The sequence below is a fragment of the Mus musculus genome, chromosome 6, assembly GCF_000001635.26.
Source record: "Mus musculus strain C57BL/6J chromosome 6, GRCm38.p6 C57BL/6J".
NCBI lineage: Eukaryota > Metazoa > Chordata > Mammalia > Rodentia > Muridae > Mus > Mus musculus.
This window is the reverse complement of record NC_000072.6, coordinates 120,083,601-120,104,945: the sequence shown is the minus strand read 5'-3', so window position 1 is coordinate 120,104,945 and position 21,345 is coordinate 120,083,601. Positions and strand designations below refer to the sequence as shown.

At 44.2% G+C, this 21,345-nt stretch overlaps 1 protein-coding gene across 1 annotated transcript in view; it reads right to left on the bottom strand.

The window, feature by feature from the left end:
• The window catches only part of Ninj2 (ninjurin 2), a 107,152-nt gene extending 95,586 nt beyond the window's left edge, over positions 1-11,566 (bottom strand). The window contains exon 1 of the mRNA NM_016718.2: positions 11,488-11,566. Within this exon, the coding sequence (NP_057927.1) occupies positions 11,488-11,520 (33 nt within the window). The 5' untranslated portion in view covers positions 11,521-11,566. The remainder of the gene's footprint in view (positions 1-11,487) is intronic.
• Between the last annotated feature and the right edge of the window lie 9,779 nt (positions 11,567-21,345).

Here is a 21,345-nt window from a genome sequence, read left to right as displayed (position 1 = left end):
ATCTATCGGTCATCCCCAAAGTGACTTTTCTTTAGGTGATAGTAAAACGCTGTATTGCTGTATTAGAAGTACCAAGTATTAAGTTTGAACTAAAATCAAGGTGCCAACCACTCATGGCTTATTTCTTTCAGTACGATGTGGCCCCTCTGTAGGTGTGATGTAGAAGAAACTCAGTGGTTTGCAGACTTGTGTTGCATACTAAATAAAGTCTATATTCATTGAGCCTACTCGTGTGTGTGTGTGTGTGTGTGTGTGTGTGTGTGTGTAAAACAAGAGTTGCCTGCTACAGAGTTGGGCTCAGTTAGTAAAATGTTTGCCACACAAGCCAGAGGATCTGACTCTAGTCCCTAGAACCCTGGTAAGAAAGGCTGAGTGCAACAGTGCATGATTGTAATCCCAGTAATAGAGAGGCAGGGACAAAGTCATTCTAGACAAAGAGGTATGCTCTGGGCTCAGTGGGAGATCCAAAAATAAGGTAGAAGATCTCAGAGGAGGTTCATCAATTAAAAGCACTTGCCGCTCTTCAAAGGACCTGAATTCAGTCCCCAGCACCCCTGTGAGGCACCTCCAGCTCTAGAGGATCTGACACCTCTGGCCTCTGTGGGCATTTGCACACTCATGTACAAGCCCACAAACATATACACAGACATAGCTACACACACATATAATTTAAAATAAAAATTTTAAATTATAATAGAGAGAAACTGAGGAAGATATCCAGCATCATCCTCTGGCCTCCACATATATGTACACTAAAAGAAACTCACATACATACACACATATACATACACACATATACACACACACATGCAAAAGTTGTGCTATGTACAACTGTTAAAAAGTGGAACCACCATTGGAAAGGAGATGGCATCTTATCCACAAAATTAGTCAACTGATTATTTTCTATGGTAATCAGAGACAGAATAAATATATTTGTATGTACACCATGACCCATATTCATGGATCTACTTTTAACCCTTTTAAAACTAAATCCTTTTATTTTCTGTTCTAAGTATAATCATGTATTGGTAGAAAATTTGCAAATGAAATAAAAAGAAAAAGAGGGGAAGAAAAGAAAAGAAAAAAGAAAAGAAAAGAAGTGAGTCACCTGTAAACCCACAGTCTAGAAACAGCCGGTGAGCACGTTGGCCAGTGCTGACATGCATATTTATTATTCATAATTTCTGAAGACATTCAAGATTAAATGTCTATCCAGTTATATGTCCTTTTTTTTTCTTAATGTACAATTAGCTCTCTGGCATTTGTGGTGGGTAGTCTTGGTTGTTAACTTGACATATGTAGAAGAGGAAGCATCAACTGAGGGTTGCTTCCATCAGTTGGCCTGTGGGCATGCATGCCTGTGAGGCCTCTCCTCCTCCTCCCTTCCCCCATCCCCCTCCTCTTCTTCCTCCTCCTTCTTCTTTTAGAATTATTTATTTAATTTTTGTGTGTGAGTACACTGTCACTCTCTCCAGACACAACAAAAGAAGGCATCAGATCCCATTACAGATGGTTGTGAGCCACCATGTGGGTGCTGGGACTTGAACTCAGGACCTCCAGAAGAAAAGTCAGTGCTCTTAACCACTGAGCCATCTCCCCCAAGGCCCCCATGGGGCCTCTTCTTGAGTGATGATTAATGTGGGAGGACTCAGTCCACTATGGTCTTGGGTCAGATAAGAAAGGTAACTGAATGGGAGTCTGGAAGCAAGCCAGGAAGTCTAGTTCTTCTGTGGTTTCTGCTTCAAGCTCCTGTCGTGAGTCCCTGCTTTGGCCTTTGTCAACCACAGACTGTAGGCAATAAGCTAAAACACAGCCTTCCATCCCCAAGGTCCTTCTGTTCATGGTGTTTATCACAGCAACAGAAACCAAACTAGAACAGTCTTCATTTAAATATTCTTCAAAAAAAATTTTTAAAATATCTACTCATAGCTGCATTTAACCATTTATTTACACCTAAAAATCTCAATCAACATCCTTGAATATCTGAGTAATTATTATATTCTTAGACTGAACCTAGAACCACCCCCACTCGTTGTTTTTCTTTGTTTGTTTGTTGTTTTTTTCTTGAGGCAGGATATCTCTGTGTAGCCCTGGCTGTCCTGGAACTTGCTCTTATAGACCAGGCTGCCTTGAACTCTGAGGTCTGCCTCCCCCTGCTTCCCAAGTGCTGGGATCGAAGGTGTGCACCACTACCATCCAGCATGTTACAGTCTCTTCATGCATATTCCCAACTTGTTTCTGGAACTCCCACTTGAAAAGAGAGGAGACTCTAGTTTCTGGTTCTGCATATGAGAAGTTTGAAAGACACCACTCTGATGGGACAAGCAATAGTTATATGGCTGAAGAGTCTACATCTCTTCTTGGCTCTGGAAGAGAGGTGGGCAAACAGGGAAAGCAAACCCCTCAAGCTGGAGGGGCAGGCAGATGGACATAGGGTATCATGGCCAAGCAGAGCAGACTCTGGGGTAGTGTGGGATGGGGTAGGGCGGGGTGGGAGCTGACTGCCACAGGTGAAGCACTGGAGGCAGAGGGATGTGTCTCAGAGTCACAATGCCAGGAGCCCACTGTAGGTGAGGAAAATACTTTGTGCATTTTACCTCTAGGAGCCCCAGTAAGCGCTCAGAGTAAATGCTGTAAGAAAACCCCCGCCTGCAAGGATAATGGGAACAAAACCATCTTGAAATAACAGAGGATTTACTTCTTTAAATGTGGTCTGTTCTCAAGTGACGTTATTAACCACAGCCTAAGCTTATTATCACAGCCTAGCTGACTCAAGGAAAGAAGGTACCCACCGTAGTGCACGATGGCCATTTTGTCCCACATAAGAAGTCAGGGATGGGAGGGTTGATAAGCATTTCTAAAGATCACAGAGGTTCAGGAAGGCCCATCATCGAGGATCATCAAACCCCCCTAAAGCCTACCATACCTTACCACAACAATAACTGTCTATTTACAACATTCTTTTTGCCCGATACATTATATCTACATATTAAGAGTTTATAAAGGCACAGTTTAAAGAGATTGAACAAGACGCCAGAATCAGACATGACAGCCAGAATCAGACATGACAGGGGTATTAAACTTGTTCGACCAAGAATTTATCTGAGATGTGCTAAGGACTCTCAAGCAGACAGAGAACAAGCAAAGACTGAGTGATAGTAAAGCAGAGAGGAAGAAATCCAAGAAGGGGCTGGGGTAAGGCTCAGAGATAAAGCGCTAGCCTAACAGGTTCAAGGCCTCCGGTTTTATTCCCAGCACCAAAAAGGAAATGAAAGATGTAAGTTTAGAATACCAGGAGATAACGTCTCATTACACGAGAAAAAAAATAACACCAATCTATTAAGATTGTATAAAATAAAAATTTACGGCACTCACACACACACATACTTTAAAAAAGATGAGGGGACAACAAGAATCAAGAAGAAACAGTGAAGATGCCAAGCCCAGGAATGGAAAGACAGACGCTCATTGCCAGGCTCGTGTGTGGGTGACATGTCTGAGGAAAACGTTTCTGAGCTCGAGGATGTGTCTATAGAAACGCTCCAAACTGAAAACACAGAACAGAAACAGCCAGCGAGAAAAGCCAAAGGCCGTGTGGCAGCTGCAGCCAATGTGGATGCGCATCTGGGGAAGAAGGAAGGGACAGAAGACACAGTCAAGTCAACACTGACTGAATAATCCCTCAAGCCGACCTCCAACGCTATCGAATCATAGACCCAGGAAGCAGAGAACTCTAGGCAGGAGAAAGAAAGGTTTCAGAAAATTAACGATGAAGAGTCCCAAAAGAAGACAGTACAGTGAAATATTTAAGGTACTCAGAAGGGCAGAGGTGGCTCAGTGGGTAAAGACTCTTGGCACCAAGGCTAATGACCTGAGTTCGATCCCTGAGACCCACAAAATGGAAGAGAAGTGACTCCTGAAAGCTGCCCTCTGCTCCCCACGTTTGCACTACTGCCCTATGGCACACAGGCGACCCTGTTGAAATGAGAGCGTAAGACCATCAAGACGGCTCAGTAGGTAAAGGCACTTACCTCCCTCAAAAGCTCGACCACCAGAATTCAATTCCTGCGCCCCAGGTAAAGGCAAAGGAGAAAACCAATTCCACAGAGCTGTCCCGAGTCCTGCACAAATACACCATGGTACACACGCTCCTGTACACACGTCATGCATGCACACACATACAATAATAATAATAAATAAACTTTGAAAGTAGTGAAGGTTTCAGAGATAACCAGCAGACTACAACACATTAGTATAAACGAGCTTGACACCAACACTGAAGCAGGGAGTGAATGATTACAATACGAATAAAGTTTCAAATGGCTGAGAAACATAAGGTATGATGTCATACTCTTATTTACTGAATGACAGATGAAAAAATTAGAAGTGTAGAGGGATAAACTATACAAGAAAACAAATAAGCTAATCGCATTATCAAAATATGTGTGTCCCACGAAACAAGTTAACTATCAATAATGACCACAACCTGTTGAAGGAATTAAGATAGAATTAGGGTGAAAACTAGGCAGCCATGGAACCTAGGCTAGCACGCTCCTGTGTACCGTAGGAGGCCATGCTGCTGTGTGAAAAGCTTGCCTGGTTGAGAGAGTGCCACCAAGATCAAGTGACCCAGAAGACAAAGCAGAAGGAGGGAACATTAATGAAGCCGGTTTCCAAGAGAACCAAGAAACAGCCCACAGGGAGAAAGGGTCAACAGACACAAGAAGTCTAAGTTCAGTGAAGAAAACAGATACCTGGACATGGATCTAGAGAACCTCCACGGAGAAGGAAGTAAGAGGTTAAAAATAAAAGAGGAAAATGAAGTCATTTTTCTAGAGACTTGAGGAAGCTCAGAGTCAAGGCCTGAAACAGAAGGCTCTAGAGCAACCAAGCATCAATGTCAGCTGCTTAAGACAGAGGTCTTCCCCCACAGACCAGCAGCTAAAGATGATACAGGATGGCTCTGGAGAGATGGCTCCATGGCTTCAGACATGGCATGCATATGGTATACGTACATGTAGGCAAAACATTCATACACATAAAATAAAGAAATAAACCTTTAAAAAAAAAGATTACACAGGATGACCTGAATTTTAAGTCCACCAAACGTGAATATCTAAACTGTAAGTAGGAATTCGACTTCAGTCAGTGTCTACAATCCAGTGTACAGGAAACAGAATTTTTGGAAAGCGAGATGAACGAGGGGGAACATTCTCCAAATATGCAAATGACAGTAGAGCCAAGATGTGTGATTTGTTAGAACAGAATAAAAGGAATATGCCAGCAAAGAAACAGCATTAGCAGCCTGCAGAAATGCCTTCGAGAACACAGAGGCTGTGCTGGAGATGCAAATCAGCTGGTAGAGTGCTTGCCTAGCATGCACAAAGCCCCAGGTTCCCCCGCACCACAGAAAACTGGGCTTGGTGGTGCTCGCCTGTAGTTCTGCCCCTCAAGAAGTAGAGGGGGAGGGGTAGAAGGTCAAGGTCATCTTCAGCTCCATAGGGAACTAGCTTAAGATATGTGAGACCTTGTCTAAAAAAAAAACCAAGGGCTGGAGAGATGGCTCAGCTGTTAAGAGCACTGACTGTTCTTGCAGAGGTCCTGAGTTCAATTCCCAGCAACCACATAGTGCCTCACAACCATCTGTAACGGGTTCTGATGTCCTCTTCTGGTGTGTCTGAAGAAAGCAACAGTGTACTCAGATACATGAAATAAACAAATTAAAAAAAAAAAAACAAAAAAACCCAAGCTGGGTGGTGGTGGCACACACCTTTAATCCCAGCACTTGGAAGGCAGAGGCAGGCGAATTTCTGAGTTCAAGGCCAGCTTGGTCTACAAAGTGAGTTCCAGGACAGCCAGGGCTACACAGAGAAACCCTGTCTCGAAAAAAAACACTCCCCCTCCAAAGAGAGAGAGAGAGAGAGAGACCGACCAACCTTCCGACCACAGTGGAGAAGTTAAAGAGAATGTGTATCACTGGAAGCGAGAAAGCACTGCTCAGTCTCAGCTTCACAGCAACACTATGAACGGGATAATATTTCAATGAAAGAATTCATAGCAGCTACAAGTCAAGACGATGATTACCAGTCAGTTACTAAAAAGGCGAGGAACCAGGTTACAGAGCAATAAACTGTCCTGGGTGTTCCACACAGTGTCAGCAGAAACCAAACTTGAATCAACTGATAAGTGTGTGTAGAAATATCTTCTTATTGCTGACCTTGAGACAGTTTACCTCCTGAAGAATATGCTGGATTTTACTTCTGAATGCCATCATTTCTCTGATCTCTTTGAAGAGTGAGTACAGAAGTTTAATAAAGAGTTTAATATAAAAAGGGGTGGAGTCAAGAGGTGCGACTCACTGAGGGCTAGCATAGGCTCGTTTGGCCAGCATAGGCAAGGCCCAAGACAAAGACGCTGTCTCAGAGCTCAGATACACAAAACTGAGGGAGGTTGTTGCAGTAGACTTGACTTCAAACAATGTTAAAAGTTATTTAGAAAAAGTAAAGAAAAGAAAAGAAGCCAAAAGCTCACATCTATTGAAAGAAAGTAGAGGGCTGGAGAGCTCAGATCTACAGTACTTGTGAGATCCTTGGTTTGATTTCAGCATGATGGGAAGAAAAAAATAAATATATCAACAAGTGTAACAACTCCAAAGAAATAAAAGAAGGTAAAAAGAAAACTTCATTTTTATTATCTTTCAAAAAACTTGGGGTGTGGGGCAGGCATGAAACAGAGTTTCTCTGTGTAGGCCTGACTGTCCTGGAACTCTGTAGACCAGGCTGGCCTCAAACTCAGAGATCCACCTAACCTCTGACTCCCAAGTACTGGGATTAAAAGTGTGGGGCGTCACTGCCCGACCTCATTTTTTAAAAATCATTTTTAATAGCAGTAGTCTAAACGCATCAGTTAAAAAACAAAGAGAGAGGCTAAGGAAGCAGCTTAGTCAGGAAGGCACTTGTGTGTAAAGATGGAGACTTGGGTTTCATTTCCAGAATCCACTTTAAAAGCTGAAGGCAGTGGCATAGGGACAGTCCAGCACTGGAGAGGAAACAACCACATACCTTCCTGACCAAACACCCTAGCCAATGTGGTGAGCCCCAGACCAGCGAGAGACCTTATTTCAAAAAGCAAGGCAGATGGCCTGAGAAATGACCCCTACTTCATTGTCCTGAGTAGGCCTATGCCACTGGGCCCAGTGAGGAGAACAACCCTCCATATACATCAAACTATATGAAGCAAAACTCACAGAAATGCAAAGGGAAGTGGATGGTGCTCATATTATAGGGGATCCTGGAGAGTCCTCTTTCAGAAATGGGCATATTCAGCAGGGAGCTTGAGATAGGCCGGGTGGGGGGGAGTTAAGCCCACCACCAGCAGCAGCTGGGTAGGACCGACATCTACAGATGACTACTTCATTACAACAGCAGGATCACATTCTCTGCTCAAGGTCCCGTGGAGAACTCACCAAGATGGTCACATTCTGAGCTATAACGCACATCTTTATAATTATTTGAAGATAGAAATCATGGTCTTTAGTCTCAGCACTAGGGAGGCAAAGGCAGGTGGATCTTCGTGAGTTTGAGGCCAACCTGGCCTACAGAGTGAATTCTAGGACCGACATGTCTATGTAGAGAGACCTTATCATAAAACAAAAACAAACACAATCAAAAAACAAAAACAGAAATCATGTGATGCCCGTTACTAGACAAAAGTGAAAACAGACCGGAAATCAGTTACAGAACTTCCAGGAAAGTCCACAAATCGGAGATTAAACAGCACTTTGGGGAATGTATTAAAAAATGAAGACATTCTAAGAGATTTAAAGTATTTTGAACTAAATGAAATAAGACAAAATTTATCACAGTTTGTGGGACGGAACAAAGTCAGTGTTCAAAGGGAAATTGAGAAAGAAGACAAAGAACAAGCGATCCGCAATAACAAACTCCCTTAAGCCTAGGCTGTGGGACTCTAAGACAGGAAGAGAGGAAGCTCAAGGTAATCTTGTGTACCGTAACACCCTGTGGAACACAAGCAAGCACACACACACACACACACACACACACACACACACGCACACACACACACCCATGCACACACCCATGCACACACTCACACACGAATGTGTACATGCACTAAAACAGAACATTCATGAACCAGGAAGATCAGGAGTTCAAGCCTTAGATGCACAGGGAAACTGATGACAGTCTGAGCTATATAAAACCTGTCTTAACAAAACAAAGCAAAAAAAGCAAACAACAAACTCCCCAATTAAATAGAAAATAAGAGCAATTAAATGAATGTAAGCTGAAAAAGGAATAATTAAAAAGTACAGAGTAGAACTCAACAAGGCAAACATCTCTGTCTCTCTGTCTCTGTCTGTCTCTTTGTCTCTCTCTCTCTGTCTCTTTCTCTCTGTCTCTCTGTCTCTCTCTCGAGTGTGTGTGGTGTGTGTGTGTGTGTGTGTGTGTGTGTGTGATCAGAAGGCCCCCTTGGATTTGGATTTTCACCTTTCACCTTATTTGGAGCTGGATCTCAGTTGTCTGGCACTGCACATGGGGCTAGCTGACCCATGGACGTCTAGGGATGAGTCTGTCTCTGTCTCTCATCCCACCATAGAAGCACTAGGAGAGCAGATTCTGCCATGACTGGCTTTCGGTGGAGTCTAGGGATTTGAACTCAGGTCCTCACAACTGCACGGCAAGCTCTTTACCCATGAAGCCATTCCTCCTGCTCAGTTTTCCCCTCTCCCTGGTGCTAACAACCATTGAACCTAGGGCCTCACACGTGCTAGATGAAAGCATGACCACTGAGCTAGGTTTACAGCCTTTACTCTGTTTTTCAGGCAGGGTGTGTCTTTTGCCCGACTGACCTCAGTTATTTGCTACTATGTCCAGCTGATGGAAACTAAACTTGACACAGGAAGATGGATTCATTGTTGTAAAGATGTCAGGCCTTCTCAGTTTGATCTATGGATTCACAACAATCCCAGTCAAAATAAAAAATCTCTAGCTATCAGCAATATGCCTACAGTGTATAGGTAGAGGCAAACACCTAGGTCTAGACCAGCTAATTATATAATGTTGGAAGAAAACAAGAGAGAGACTTATATCAAGGAAACTCAAGAGTCACTATAAATCTATAGAGAGGGAGACAATATACTATTGGCAATAGAACAGATCAGTGGGGCAGTGGAGCCCACAAATAAATACATACAAATACAGTCAATTGTGTTTGGAAAGAGGAAGGAAGCTAGTGTGTGTGTATGTGTGTGTGTGTGTGTGTGTGTGTGTGTGTATGTTTTGTGGAGAGCGAGATACAGAGAGCAATGGGGGTTAATATGATCAAAACCTATTGTATACATGTAGTAATCTCACAGTGAAACTCACTATTTTATACAATTAGTGTATGCTGATGAAAATATCTAAAGGTAAATGAACTGTTAGTTATGATGGCCCATGTCTGTCCTCCCAGAACGTAGGAAGCCTATGCAGAAGGACTGCCAACGTTTAAGGCCAGCCTAGGCGATGTAGAAAGGAAACGGCTGGGGTGGGGGTCAGTTGGGGAGGGGATGGGAAAGAATAGAATAAAGGACAAGGAAAGAAAAAGAAAGGAATAAACTAGCAAATCCAGGCACTGGACTGTTACCCAGTCCTGAAAAGAGCTATGCTAGAGCTTCAAGATGGCTCAGTGGGGAAAGTGCTTGCCTCTCATGCACAAAGACCCGAGTTCAATCCCCAGAACTCACTTGAACAATAACAAAACCTTATCATGGTGATGTGTGCTTAGAGTCCCAGCATTGAGGAGATGGAAAGAGGCATGTCCCAACTGGCTAGCCATTAAGAGACCCTGTTCCAAAGAAAAAGTGAGCAGCACCAGAGAAATGACATCACAGATTGTCCTCAGCCCTCAGTCCTCTCTGCGCACTCACATATGTGTGCACATGCAACCACATACATATATGAACTCCCCCAGATACATACACAAACAAATAAGCAGTCAAGACATGGCGAAATCTTAGGTTGCTAAGTGAGGGAAGCCAAACTGAAAAGTCTAATTTGTTTAATCTCAATGATATGATGGTACTAGAACAGGTAAACCTGGAAGAGACCTGATTGGTGATTGTCAGGGCCTGGGAAGGGTAAATGGGTTGGTGGGGGAAGTAACTGTGGTACTGTAGGGGTGGAAACGGGTGGATTTGTGCTGACTCACAGTGGACACTTTGATGGAGGGACGGTAGGTTCTAGTTGGGGAATGTACTTTGCATGTGTAAGGGCAGGGTTTTTTCGGGAGTTCCCTGTTCCTTTAAGTGTACTATGAACCTAAACCTGCTCTAAATGCATTCCAAAAGTAGAGAGGATGCAGCAGAGAGACAGAGTGTGTGCTGAGCCTGTGGGAGGCCCTGAGTGTCCAAAATGGCAAACTCACACATCTTCCACAAGAGCAGGAAGCCGACCAATCTCTCCAGCTCAGGTCAAGCATATACTAGTTTGGGAGCTTGTGTTTAGTCTAAAGATCATGTTTTGGTATCAAACATTCTTGATCTTAAAAGTCCTTTCCTGGGGGCTAGAAAGATGGCTCAGTGGTTCAGGGCACTTGTTGCTCTTGCAGAGAGGGTCTGGGTTCAATTTCCATCAGTTCGCAGCAACCACGTGGTGGTTCATGACCATAAGTAATTCCAGTTCCTAAAAACCCAGCACTGTCCTCCGATCTCCACAGGTACCAGGCATGCATGTGGCGTAGATACAGATACAGGCAAAATACTCATAAACACAAAAATAAATCTAAAAAGGATTTTTTAGAAAGTCCTTTTCTGCCGTTTAATTGTCTGACTCTTGGAAAAGTTAACATGCAATTTACAGCTGATGCTACTCTGTCTGATTGGCTCTCTGCCCTTGCTAGAACCTTCCATTTTTTCTAGTGCCTTCCAGGCCTGTAACACCAAGGGCAGGACACCTGACTATCTTCCTAGTACGTGGTTGCCTACTTCATGCTGCTGTTGCCTGAATGAGACACTGTCTGTCCCACACAAGAGAGCCTTATAGACTCAGGTCTCAGAAAAGTTTAGGTTTTTCCAACCTATAAAAATATAGAGTTGGCCACTTGCCTCTCTTACTCTCTCTAAAACCCCAGCTTTGTATTTTCTTGTCTCTAAGAGGACAGCCAGCCGGGCAGCTCTCATGTAGCAGTCACTGTGCCAGGGCTTGGAGGAAAGCACTGCACAGAATATGAAATCATTTTCTGATAACACAGATCTTATTAGCTCTTTGACTAGAGGAAGCAGAGGCTGAGAGGAATTGAAATTTCACGTCTAACAACATGTGAGGAACCAGCCAGGGGTATCAAAATGGGACTAAAGAGCAAAGGCCAGTGTGTTCAGAGAAGGGGGTGAGGAAGAGAGAGAGAGTAGAGGTTGGGATGGCTATCAATGCCACCTTCACAACCGCTCCCAGGATCCCCCCACCCCTCTTGGCTTCCCACAGAACTTACTTGAAGGTGGATGGTTTCTCGGTCTGACTCCATCTTGCTGCCCTGGGGCCACTCGCCACCCTCCGAGTGTCTGCAGTTTGCGTGGATTTTTCAGCTGGGCAGTCTGGGCTTATGGCTCTTCTGAGGTGGGAGAAAGCGCTGCTGCAAGACAGACCAGCTATTCATCCGTGGATGTGGGATGCTTGGCTTGGCCTCAACCCCTGGGGGGAGGTGCACACGTGTGCGAGTGTCTGCCCCGCATGTGGCATATTGAGAGGTGGCCTTTTGAGTTGTCCCTCGAATCCCAGCCAGGCCATCTGAGGTGACTGGCGCCTGCCTGCTTTGAGGCAGTTAGGTTTGCTACTGAAAACATAATTCTGCATGTTTACCAAGGAAATCGGAGGACAGCTCTAACGGGGTTTTCACACAGCACACTAGTTGCTCAGAGTAGGGTGTCAGGTCACCAATCGTGGGATGGCTTCAGCCCAATCCCAAGACATGAGGTTCAGAGGTTTCTCCCTTCCTCTCCCTCGTTCTGTTTGTACCCTCCGTTCCTAAGAGAGGGAGAGAGGAGGGAGTAGCTTACCAGGTAGGATGCAAAGCTACAAGGTCAGTAATACAAATTGGTACCTTCGTCTTCTCTGAGCAGGACAGAGCTTTGAGAGCACAGGGGACGCTGCACCTTCAAATCCTCTTGACCAGGCCAGCAGCATTCCCCTCACTTATAAAAGAGAGCTAGGACAGTCAGACTTTTTTTTTTTTTTTGGAAACTGATTATTTCTTCTGTTTACCTTAGAACCTAAAACACTTCTGTCTTGTTCCTAGACCTGTTTTAGATCCAAACTGCTGTGGTGGGAGTCTGTGAGTGTGGTAGACGATGGCTGCCAGGGAGAATTTCCATTCAGGGTAATGGGAGGTGGGAATGGGGCAGGGCAGAGCTGGGCATTTATTCTTACCAGTCTCACATGGGAAAAGGAGAGGGGGTGGGGTTAGATGATGCCTGAGAATTATGTCAAGTGAACAAGATTACCCATCATGCCCTACCTCCCACAGCTATATATGTGTCAGTCAGCTTTCTGTCACCGTGACAACATCCTTAGGACAATCAATCCACCTTTGGTTCATGGGTACAGAGATTTCAGTTCTTGGTTGGCAGGCCCTGCTCTTTGGAGTGGGTAGCAGCAGGCCTAAATCATGTAAGAATGTGTTACAGAGGAAGTCTGTTCACCTCCTGGCAGCAGGGAGTAAATGGAAAAAGGGAGAGGGAAGGAAGGGTTCTAATACCCCTTCAAGAGCCGGCCCTCCAATAACCTAGCTTCCTCCCGCTGGCTCCCACCCACCCCCACTGCTTCCCATTAGCATGGTGATGACCAAATCTTCAACATAAGGGCTGTGGGAGAGGTTCACTATTCTGTCTGATAGGCGCTATCCTCAGTGCTTAGCATACACTGCTCTTCGTAATCATTCTGGAAGTTCCTTTCCATTCTTACCACTGTTTTATAGCAGAAGAAACTGAAGCCCAGGAGGCAAAGCAGGAGCTCAGGGTTGACCCAAGATTCGAACCCCAGAAATCTGGATCTCCATAAAGCACACATTTAGTTTAAAGAGGAGACACTTCCACACTCCCGAGGCCTGCTCTCCCTTCCTCTGCCTTCTTTCCCTCATAATTGAGGATGACAAAGGGAAGCCCAGCTCTTTTGTCTTTGTCTCATCATCTTCTGTGGAATTCTAGGATAATAACTCAAAGGGAGAGATAGAGAAACTTGAAAATCCTCTTTAGCGATAAAACCCATCAAAAATATTGTCTTGGAACAGTGAAGTGGATGGGTCAGAGGATCCAATCAAGCATGACAATGCACGTTAGGCCCTTGATAGACAGCCAAAGCAGTTCCTCCAAGCTGTGGCAAGCGGGTGGGGGTGGGGGGCTGGGAGTAGTAAGAAAAATAAAAGTTTTAATTATAGAATAAATAATATTTAAGAAACTAGTCTTACTAGAACTTCTCTTTTTAATTCAGCAGATGGCTATTCTTGTTTATTATAGAATTTTAAAAGCTAGAACTTTTTATTTGGGGAATCAGAAACAAAATATTAACCATTTCCTCCCCCCTTGCCTTCCTGTTTTGGCAATTTCCATTATCTTTTAACTTCATAAATGCATCTGGCTGGGGAGAGGGGAAACCAGAAGAAAATACAAAAGAGAAAAGCACCTGAATAAATTTCCAAAGAAATTTCCTTTGTAACGAGCTCATTGGCTGTAAGAGGAAACAGCTGTGATTGGTTAGGAACCTGCTCGGGTCGCCAGGTTTGCCCTGGATCTGAACCTTACCGGAGCACATAGGCATCACGTGGAAGGAAACAAGAAGCAGGATTTGGAAAGTGTTTTATCTCTCGGTCACATGGTGACCCTGCGCCAGGGGTCATCGTACTTCTTCTGTAGGAGGAAAAAGCAGCCTTACACTGTGAGTGAGTGAATGACGGTGGTAGCATTCCAATAAAACTTTATTAACAAAAACAGGCGCTCAGAGATTCTAAAACCAAGACCAGGTGTGGCCCGACAAATTGTATTCTGCCGAACCCTGTACACTTAAGTAGAAACATCTTTCAAGTCTAATTTTTATGGGTGTGACTACTGCTGATCTCTCATGAGCTGACACTGTGTTAAACTCTCTGGGGACATTCACGTTGTAAAGGACGGTCCTGAGACTTGTGAATGGCACTTCTGACATTTGGCTGTAGGGACATTTGCCCCACGTGGGAAAAGTTTCATCTTTTTTTTACTGTTAGGGTGATTTTTGTAGGGTGAAGTTCAAGAAAGATTTTTAGGGAAACTCTCTTGGGGAAGGTTTTTGTTTGAACACACTTGAATTTACCCTCATACCAACTTTAAGCAATCATGGGGGTGGGAGTATTAAATATGGTTGTAAAGAGGCAGAATTACAGAAGACAATAAGAATATCCCTTTGCATGGCATGCTAGTACACACCGATAGTCCCAGCCAGACTGAGGCTGAGGTAGGAAGGTAACTTTTTTTTTTTTTTTTTTTTTTGGTTTTTAGAGACAGGGTTTCTCTGTATAGCCCTGGCTGTCCTGGAACTCACTTTGTAGACCAGGCTGGCCTCGAACTCAGAAATCCACCTGCCTCTGCCTCCCGAGTACTGGGATTAAAGGCGTGCGCCACCAAGCCTGGCAGGAAGGTAACTTTTGAACTCAGGATATTTTAATCTTAAAAAATGTAAAAAAAACAAACCCCAACGTTCTGCAAGTCATGGTGGTGCACGCCTCCACGCTCTCAGTGCCCCCACGCTCTCGGCGCCCCCACGCTCTCGGCCCTCCGGAAGGCAGAGGCAGGTGGCTGGCTGCGAGTTTGAGATCAGCTTGGTCTACAGAGTGAGTTCCAGGACACAGTGCTACACAGAGAAGCCCTGTATCCAAAAAACAAAACAAAACAAAACCCAAAAACAAAATCAGTGTCTTTAAAAATTATTTTTTAAATGTGACATGTAAGAATTCTAAGGCAGGCTGGGCATGGAGGCTCCAGCTTGTAGATAGTAGCTTAAGAGAGTGAAGCAAGAGGAACACGCTCAAGTCCAGCCTGTTATAAAAGGAGACCCTCTTTCAACAAAATATAAAAAATATTCTTAAATTACTGTGGACTGGGGATGTAGTTCAATAGTAGAACGCTTGCCTAGTAGGTGAGAGACTCCAGTTCCTAGGACCACAAAAAGAAAAATGATAAATATTTATAATATTTATAATTATAACATGTGCTGCTCCAATGCAAGCACACACTGCATAATGTTCGCGTTAAGGCAAACGTATCTATTTCCTCAAACAGTTATCATTTCTGTGTAGTGAAAATATTCTAAGTGCTCCATGTTCTTTCAAAGGCATGTACATTTTTCTCACTGTATATCAAGTGGAATGTAAGATCCTTTAACTGAATAGTGGGGAGCCCCAGGGTCAAGTCAGGTGACTCTGCTGAGTCACTGTGTTTTTTAGACAAGTCACTTATCCCTTCAGGTATTATATTCTTCTTCATGTGTGTGAAAACTGAAGTTGTAAAAATAATGATTCCAAAGATTTGTGCACCTCTCAACTCTTATTCCTAATGAATGTTTATATTAAACACTTCCTAAGTAACAGCATATGTACTCAACTCCAGGTCTGAGTTTAGTGTAAAAAGTTAAGCTTAGAGGGGCTGGAGAGATGGCTCAGCGGGTGAGAGCACTGACTGCTCTTCCAAAGGTCCTGAGTTCAAATCTCAGCATCCACATGGTGACTCAAAACCACCTGTAATGAGATCTGATGCCCCTTTCAAGTGTGCTACAGTATACTTATGTATAATAAGAAATAAATCTTTGGGCCGGAGCAAGCAGGGACTAAGCAAGCAGAGTTGACCAGAGCAAGCAGAGGTCCTAAAAATTCAATTTCTAACAAACATATGAAGGCTCACAACCACCTGTACAGCTACAATGTACTCATATACATAAAGTAAATAAATAAATCTTTTTTTTTTTAAGTTAAGGGTTAGATATATGTGCATGAGGGCTGAAGAGATGGCTCAGCCATTAAAGGCTAGGCTCACAACCAAAAATATAAGAAATATGTGCGTGAACCAGGCATGGTGGCATATGCTTTCTTCCCGGAATTCAGGAGGCAGAGGCAGGTGGAGCTCTGTGTTAGAGGCCAACCTGGTCTACAGAGCAAGTTCCAGGACAGCCAGGGCTATACAGAGAAACCCTGTCTCAAAAAAAAAATTTTAAGAAGGAGGAGGAGGAAGAGAAGAAGACAGAGGAGGAGGGGAGGAGGAGGAGGAAAAAGAGGAGGAAGAAAGGGAGAAAGAAAGGAAGAAAGAGAAAGGAAGGAAGAAAGGAAGGAAGGAAGGAAGGAAGGAAGATGTATGTAAGAGATTGAATTAGAAAAAAGAAAATTGCCGGGTGTGGTGGCGCACGCCTTTAATCCCAGCACTCGGGAGGCAGAGGCAGGTGGATTTCTGAGTTCGAGGCCAGCCTGGTCTACAGAGTGAGTTCCAGGACAGCCAGGGCTATACAGAGAAACCCTGTCTCGAAAAACCAAAAAAAAAAAAAAAAGAAAGAAAAGAAAAAAGAAAGTTTAAATAGAAAAATTCATTAGCTTTACTTTCACCAACCAAATTGTCTCTAATAGACTATCTGTGTATTGTGGGAAGCCGCCCTCACATTTGCCATTATAAGATGGCGCTGGCAGCTGTGTTCTAAGTGGTAAACATAATCTGCACACGTGCAGGGGCAGTTTTCCCGCCATGTGTTCTGCCTTTCTCGTGATGACAACTGAGCCGATGGGCTGCAGCCAATCAGGGAGTAATACGTCCTAGGCGGAGGATAATTCTCCTTAAAAGGGACGGGGTTTTGCCATTCTTTTTCTCTCTCTTCTCTTGCTTTCTTGTTCTTTTTGCTCTCTTGCTCTGGCTCTTGCACTCTAGCGCTCTTGCTCTCTGGCTCCTGAAGATGTAAGCAATAAAGCTTTTGCCGCAGAAGATTCTGGTTTGTTGCGTCTTTCCTGGCCGGCCGAGAACGCGGGTAAGAGTGTATTAGAGAAATCTTAGGAAAAATGACCTCTGTCTGGCACCTCTGCTAGTGGAGACATATGTCTAACAGATATGAGAAGAAAAGTGAACTTTGGAACATGCTTACAGACTCATTTCCAAATTCACTACTAGGAAAGCTGGGTCCAGAATGGACAGTAAGAGAAAGGTCTGGTGGCCTAGAGTAGGAGCTGATGGTTCAGGGACTGTTGGGAGGCCCAGAGAGCTCAAATGGATGGACAAGAATTGAATTCAGTGACCTTTGTGTGTCTAATAAAACTTTTCATAGTGAAAAAAGTAACAGGATGTTTCCATTTTCACAGTTCAGTAGAACAACTACTAGCCATATGTAGATACTGAGCAAATGAAATGTGGTTGGTATGGCTCAGTATTTGAATTTTAATCTATTTTAATAATAAAAAAGACAGATATGGCGGCACACATCTTTTTTTTTTTTTTTTTTAAGATTTATTTATTTATTATATGTAAGTACACTGTAGCTGTCTTCAGACACTCCAGAAGAGGGAATCAGATCTCGTTACGGATGGTTGTGAGCCACCATGTGGTTGCTGGGATTTGAACTCCTGACCTTCGGAAGAGCAGTCGGGTGCTCTTACCCACTGAGCCATCTCACCAGCCCCGGCGGCACACATCTTTAATCTCAGTATTCAGGAGGTAAAGGCGGGTGGAGGGAGTCTCTGTGAGTTTAAGGCCACCGAGGTCTACATAGTTCTAGACCAGCCAGGGCTACATAGCAAGACCTTGTCTCAATGAATAAGTGAATTAATAAATTCATGAATGGGGCTGGAAGGATACTTTAGTGGTTAAGAGAACAGACTGCTTTTTTTGGGGGGGAGGATCCAATTTCAGTTCCAAACACCCACATTGGGAGATTCACAACCACCTGTAAGTCCATCCAGCTGTGGAAATCCAATACCCACTGCTGGTCTCCAAGAGCACCCAAGAGCACATAGAACAAACACACACAAACACATAATTACAATAAATAAATAGATTTACATTTAGTCAGCTGTGTATGAGTCTGTGTGCATTGATTACCATCAAACTGGACTCCTGAACACTAGACAATTGCTCTATTACTGAGTCACATGGCAAACCCTAAAGAGTTACATTTGTTTATTGTTTATTATTTATCTTTGCCTGTTCATTATTTATTTATTTTTGAGGCAGAGTTTCCCTGGGTAGCCCAGGTTGTCCTTGAACTTGCAATGCTGTTGCCTCCGCCTCCTGCGTGCAAGAATAGTCATGCAACACCACATCTATTTAAATAGTTTTGTTTATTTATTCAATCATTCACTGTGTGTGTGTGTGGTTTTTTGTTTGTTTTTGTTTTTGTTTGTTTGGGTTTTTTGTTTGTTTGTTTGGTTTTTTGTTTCTTTTTTGAGACAGGGTTTCTCTGTATAGCCCTGGCTGTCCTGGAACTCACTCTGTAGACCAGGCTGGCCTTGAACTCAGAAATCCGCTTGCCTCTGCCTCCCAAGTGCTGGGATTAAAGGTGTCTGCCACTACCACTCGGCTTGTGTGTGTGTTTTAAGACAACGTCTTGTTATATGGCCTAGAGGCTGGTCTTGAGCACAAAATGATCCTCCTGTCTCAGCTTTCCAGGTGTTGGGATTACAGTGTGACCCACCGGGTCTGGTTTAAATAGTTACATTTAAATAGCTAGTAGCTAATATAATGGCCAGTGAAGTTCTTCTGTCTAAAGTCTGATTTGACATTAATAGCAACTCAGGCCCACAGCTCTCTGGAGTGCCCCATGAGACCCTGGGACGTTCTTCATTGCTACAAAATTTCCCTTCTTTCAAATTCAGAGCAGGGGATTTTAGCTGTGACTCACTCTAGAGTTGAAGGTTAGTGACAGAGCCTTCCTGAGACTGATGTGGAATACTTCTCACCTTTCACCTCTGTGACAGAGTTAAGAAGTGGCTCCCGCCTTTAGTACCAGCATTTACACTCGGGAGGCAGAGGCAGGCCAATATCTGTGAGTTCAAGGCCAGCCTGACCTACATAGTGAATTCCAAGACAGCCAGGGCTATGTAGAGAGACCCTGTCTTACAAAAGTGGGGTGATGGGGTCCTGGTGTTCTTCTGGCATTCAGGGGAGGACACTCTGATCTCTGCAAATGAAGGGAGTCTGTGGGTTCCAATGACTGTAAGCCAGGGGCAAACCCTTTAGTAAGTGGGCTCTTGGGTGGAAGTTAATACAAGAACCAAAAGAAGCTGCTAGAATCTCCTACAATTGCTCCCCCTCATCTTTTCAAGCCATCCTCTAAGGCACCTCTTGGGAACCAGTAGAGTTCTTGCCCATGGCAGCGTTTGTCTCTCCCAGGGAGGTCTTTGATTGTGTTAAACTGGGAATCACACACAAAATGTGGAGTTTTCAAGTGACATGGATATATGTGAGGATGAGGGTTTAAAAACTGCAATCCAGTTGCAGGAGAGACACTGTCCCACTGTGGGTCCTATTGACTTCTCAGAGAGGGGACAACTTAATGTCACAGTTGCACTGTTTCCCAAAGGGCACTGATGCTCAGGTTTGGGTGTGGGAGGGTGAAAGCCAGAAGGTAGTGGTGTAGGTGAGACCTTTAAACACATGCATGCCTGGTGCCTGTGGACATCAGAGGACAGTGCTGGGTTTTTAGGAACTGGAATTACTGATGTCATGAACCACCACGTGGTTGCTGCGAACTGATGGGAACTGAACCCAGATCCTCTCTGCAAGAGCAACAAGTGCCCTGAACCATAGAATCATCTTTCTATCACTCAGAAGAGGACTTTTAAGATCAACAATTCTGAGCAGAGAATAGAAACCAGAGATTGGAGACCAGACAAAAAACAAAACTCCTCAAAGAGTCCTTGTCTAACCTTCTGGCAATCAATAGTAGTTTATTGGTTATGGTAGAATTGCTTATTTATAAGCGTAGTTTCCTGGTTGCACTTTTCTCATGTGCATGTATTGTCTGTACATGTAAGTAACCATGCCTGTAACAACTCCTTGAATAGTCTCTGGGGACTTTGTGGGTACTTGATTTCCTTTGGCCTTCACCAAGTTATTAATTATCTAGTTCACAGTTGAGGAGTCTAAATGCAGACAGAGCTGCCCAAGATCCTCACTGATGGGACCAGAGCTCACCTGAGACTTCTTCCCTCCAGTTCTCTTCTCTTCCCTCCAAATGCTCCACCATGCTCCACCTTAACCTCCACATCTCAGCTCCAGCACACACACTGGGGCAGGCACACGTACGCAGTCGATACAGCTATGGTGGTGTTTAACAGGCTATCGATAGTAATAACTCACAGTCACCCAAGGAAGCAAGTCTACTTTTAACTCCTGGTCCTTCTGCCTGCTGGTGTGATTGTGGGCTGTGGAGGGAAGGGGAGAAGGGGGAGGGTTTCTCTGTTTGCTCTTTGTATTTGGCAGTACTGTGGATAAACCTAAGGCTTTGTACCTGTTGGACATATCCCGAGTTTCAGCTGTTGGTCTAAAGATTTTGTTTTCTAGAGCAGAAAGTTCAAAGTTCTCATAATATCCCTCCTTCTGGTCTTCCACACTCCTCTACTTCCGTGTCCTTCATAGCATGGTCCTGGAAACCTGGCTTAGGTGGATGTCAGAATGCAAAACAGACACACAGATGGGTACAGAGAAGCTGGGATGGGGTGGGCTATGCTTGCTTAGTGGAGTGCACACACTACCCAACACTGGGAAATTCATCTCTTTTACTGTGTACAGCACAGGAAGACAGGAGTTTCAGAGCGACTGTAGTCATCTCGGAAGGCAGAAGCTGCCGGTTGTTAAGGTTTGTACATGCTGATCAAATCGTTAGTAGGCCAATCATGTACTTGGACCAGAATTTGCTGTGTCTCTGAGCCTCGCCAGGGGAAAGCTTTGCCGTACCCACGGGTCTGAGGTTGGGGGCCTTTACATGGCAGTGCCCATTAAGGCTTTCCTCTGCTCCCTACACTCAGTTATCAGAATCCCGCACCAGCCAGGGTTGTTCGTTTGTTTTCACTGGAGTCATTACCACCGCTCAGTCTATAGCAAGCATGAGGGTTTCCTCTTGGGATTGTACTTGCCCTGGGGTTTTGTTATTACTTTATATGGGTTTGGGTTTTCCTGCTAGAGACTGAGCCCGGAGCCTTGCATACACTCATATGTTAACATATGCTCTAGCACCAATTGGTACCCCAGACTCCTTCCGGTGGCTTCTGATTAGCTGAGGATCAAACCTAGGCCCTTGAGCAGGCTTTCAGGGAGCCGCCCTCCAGGCCTTGGGCGTGGTTTTACATTTGTTACTT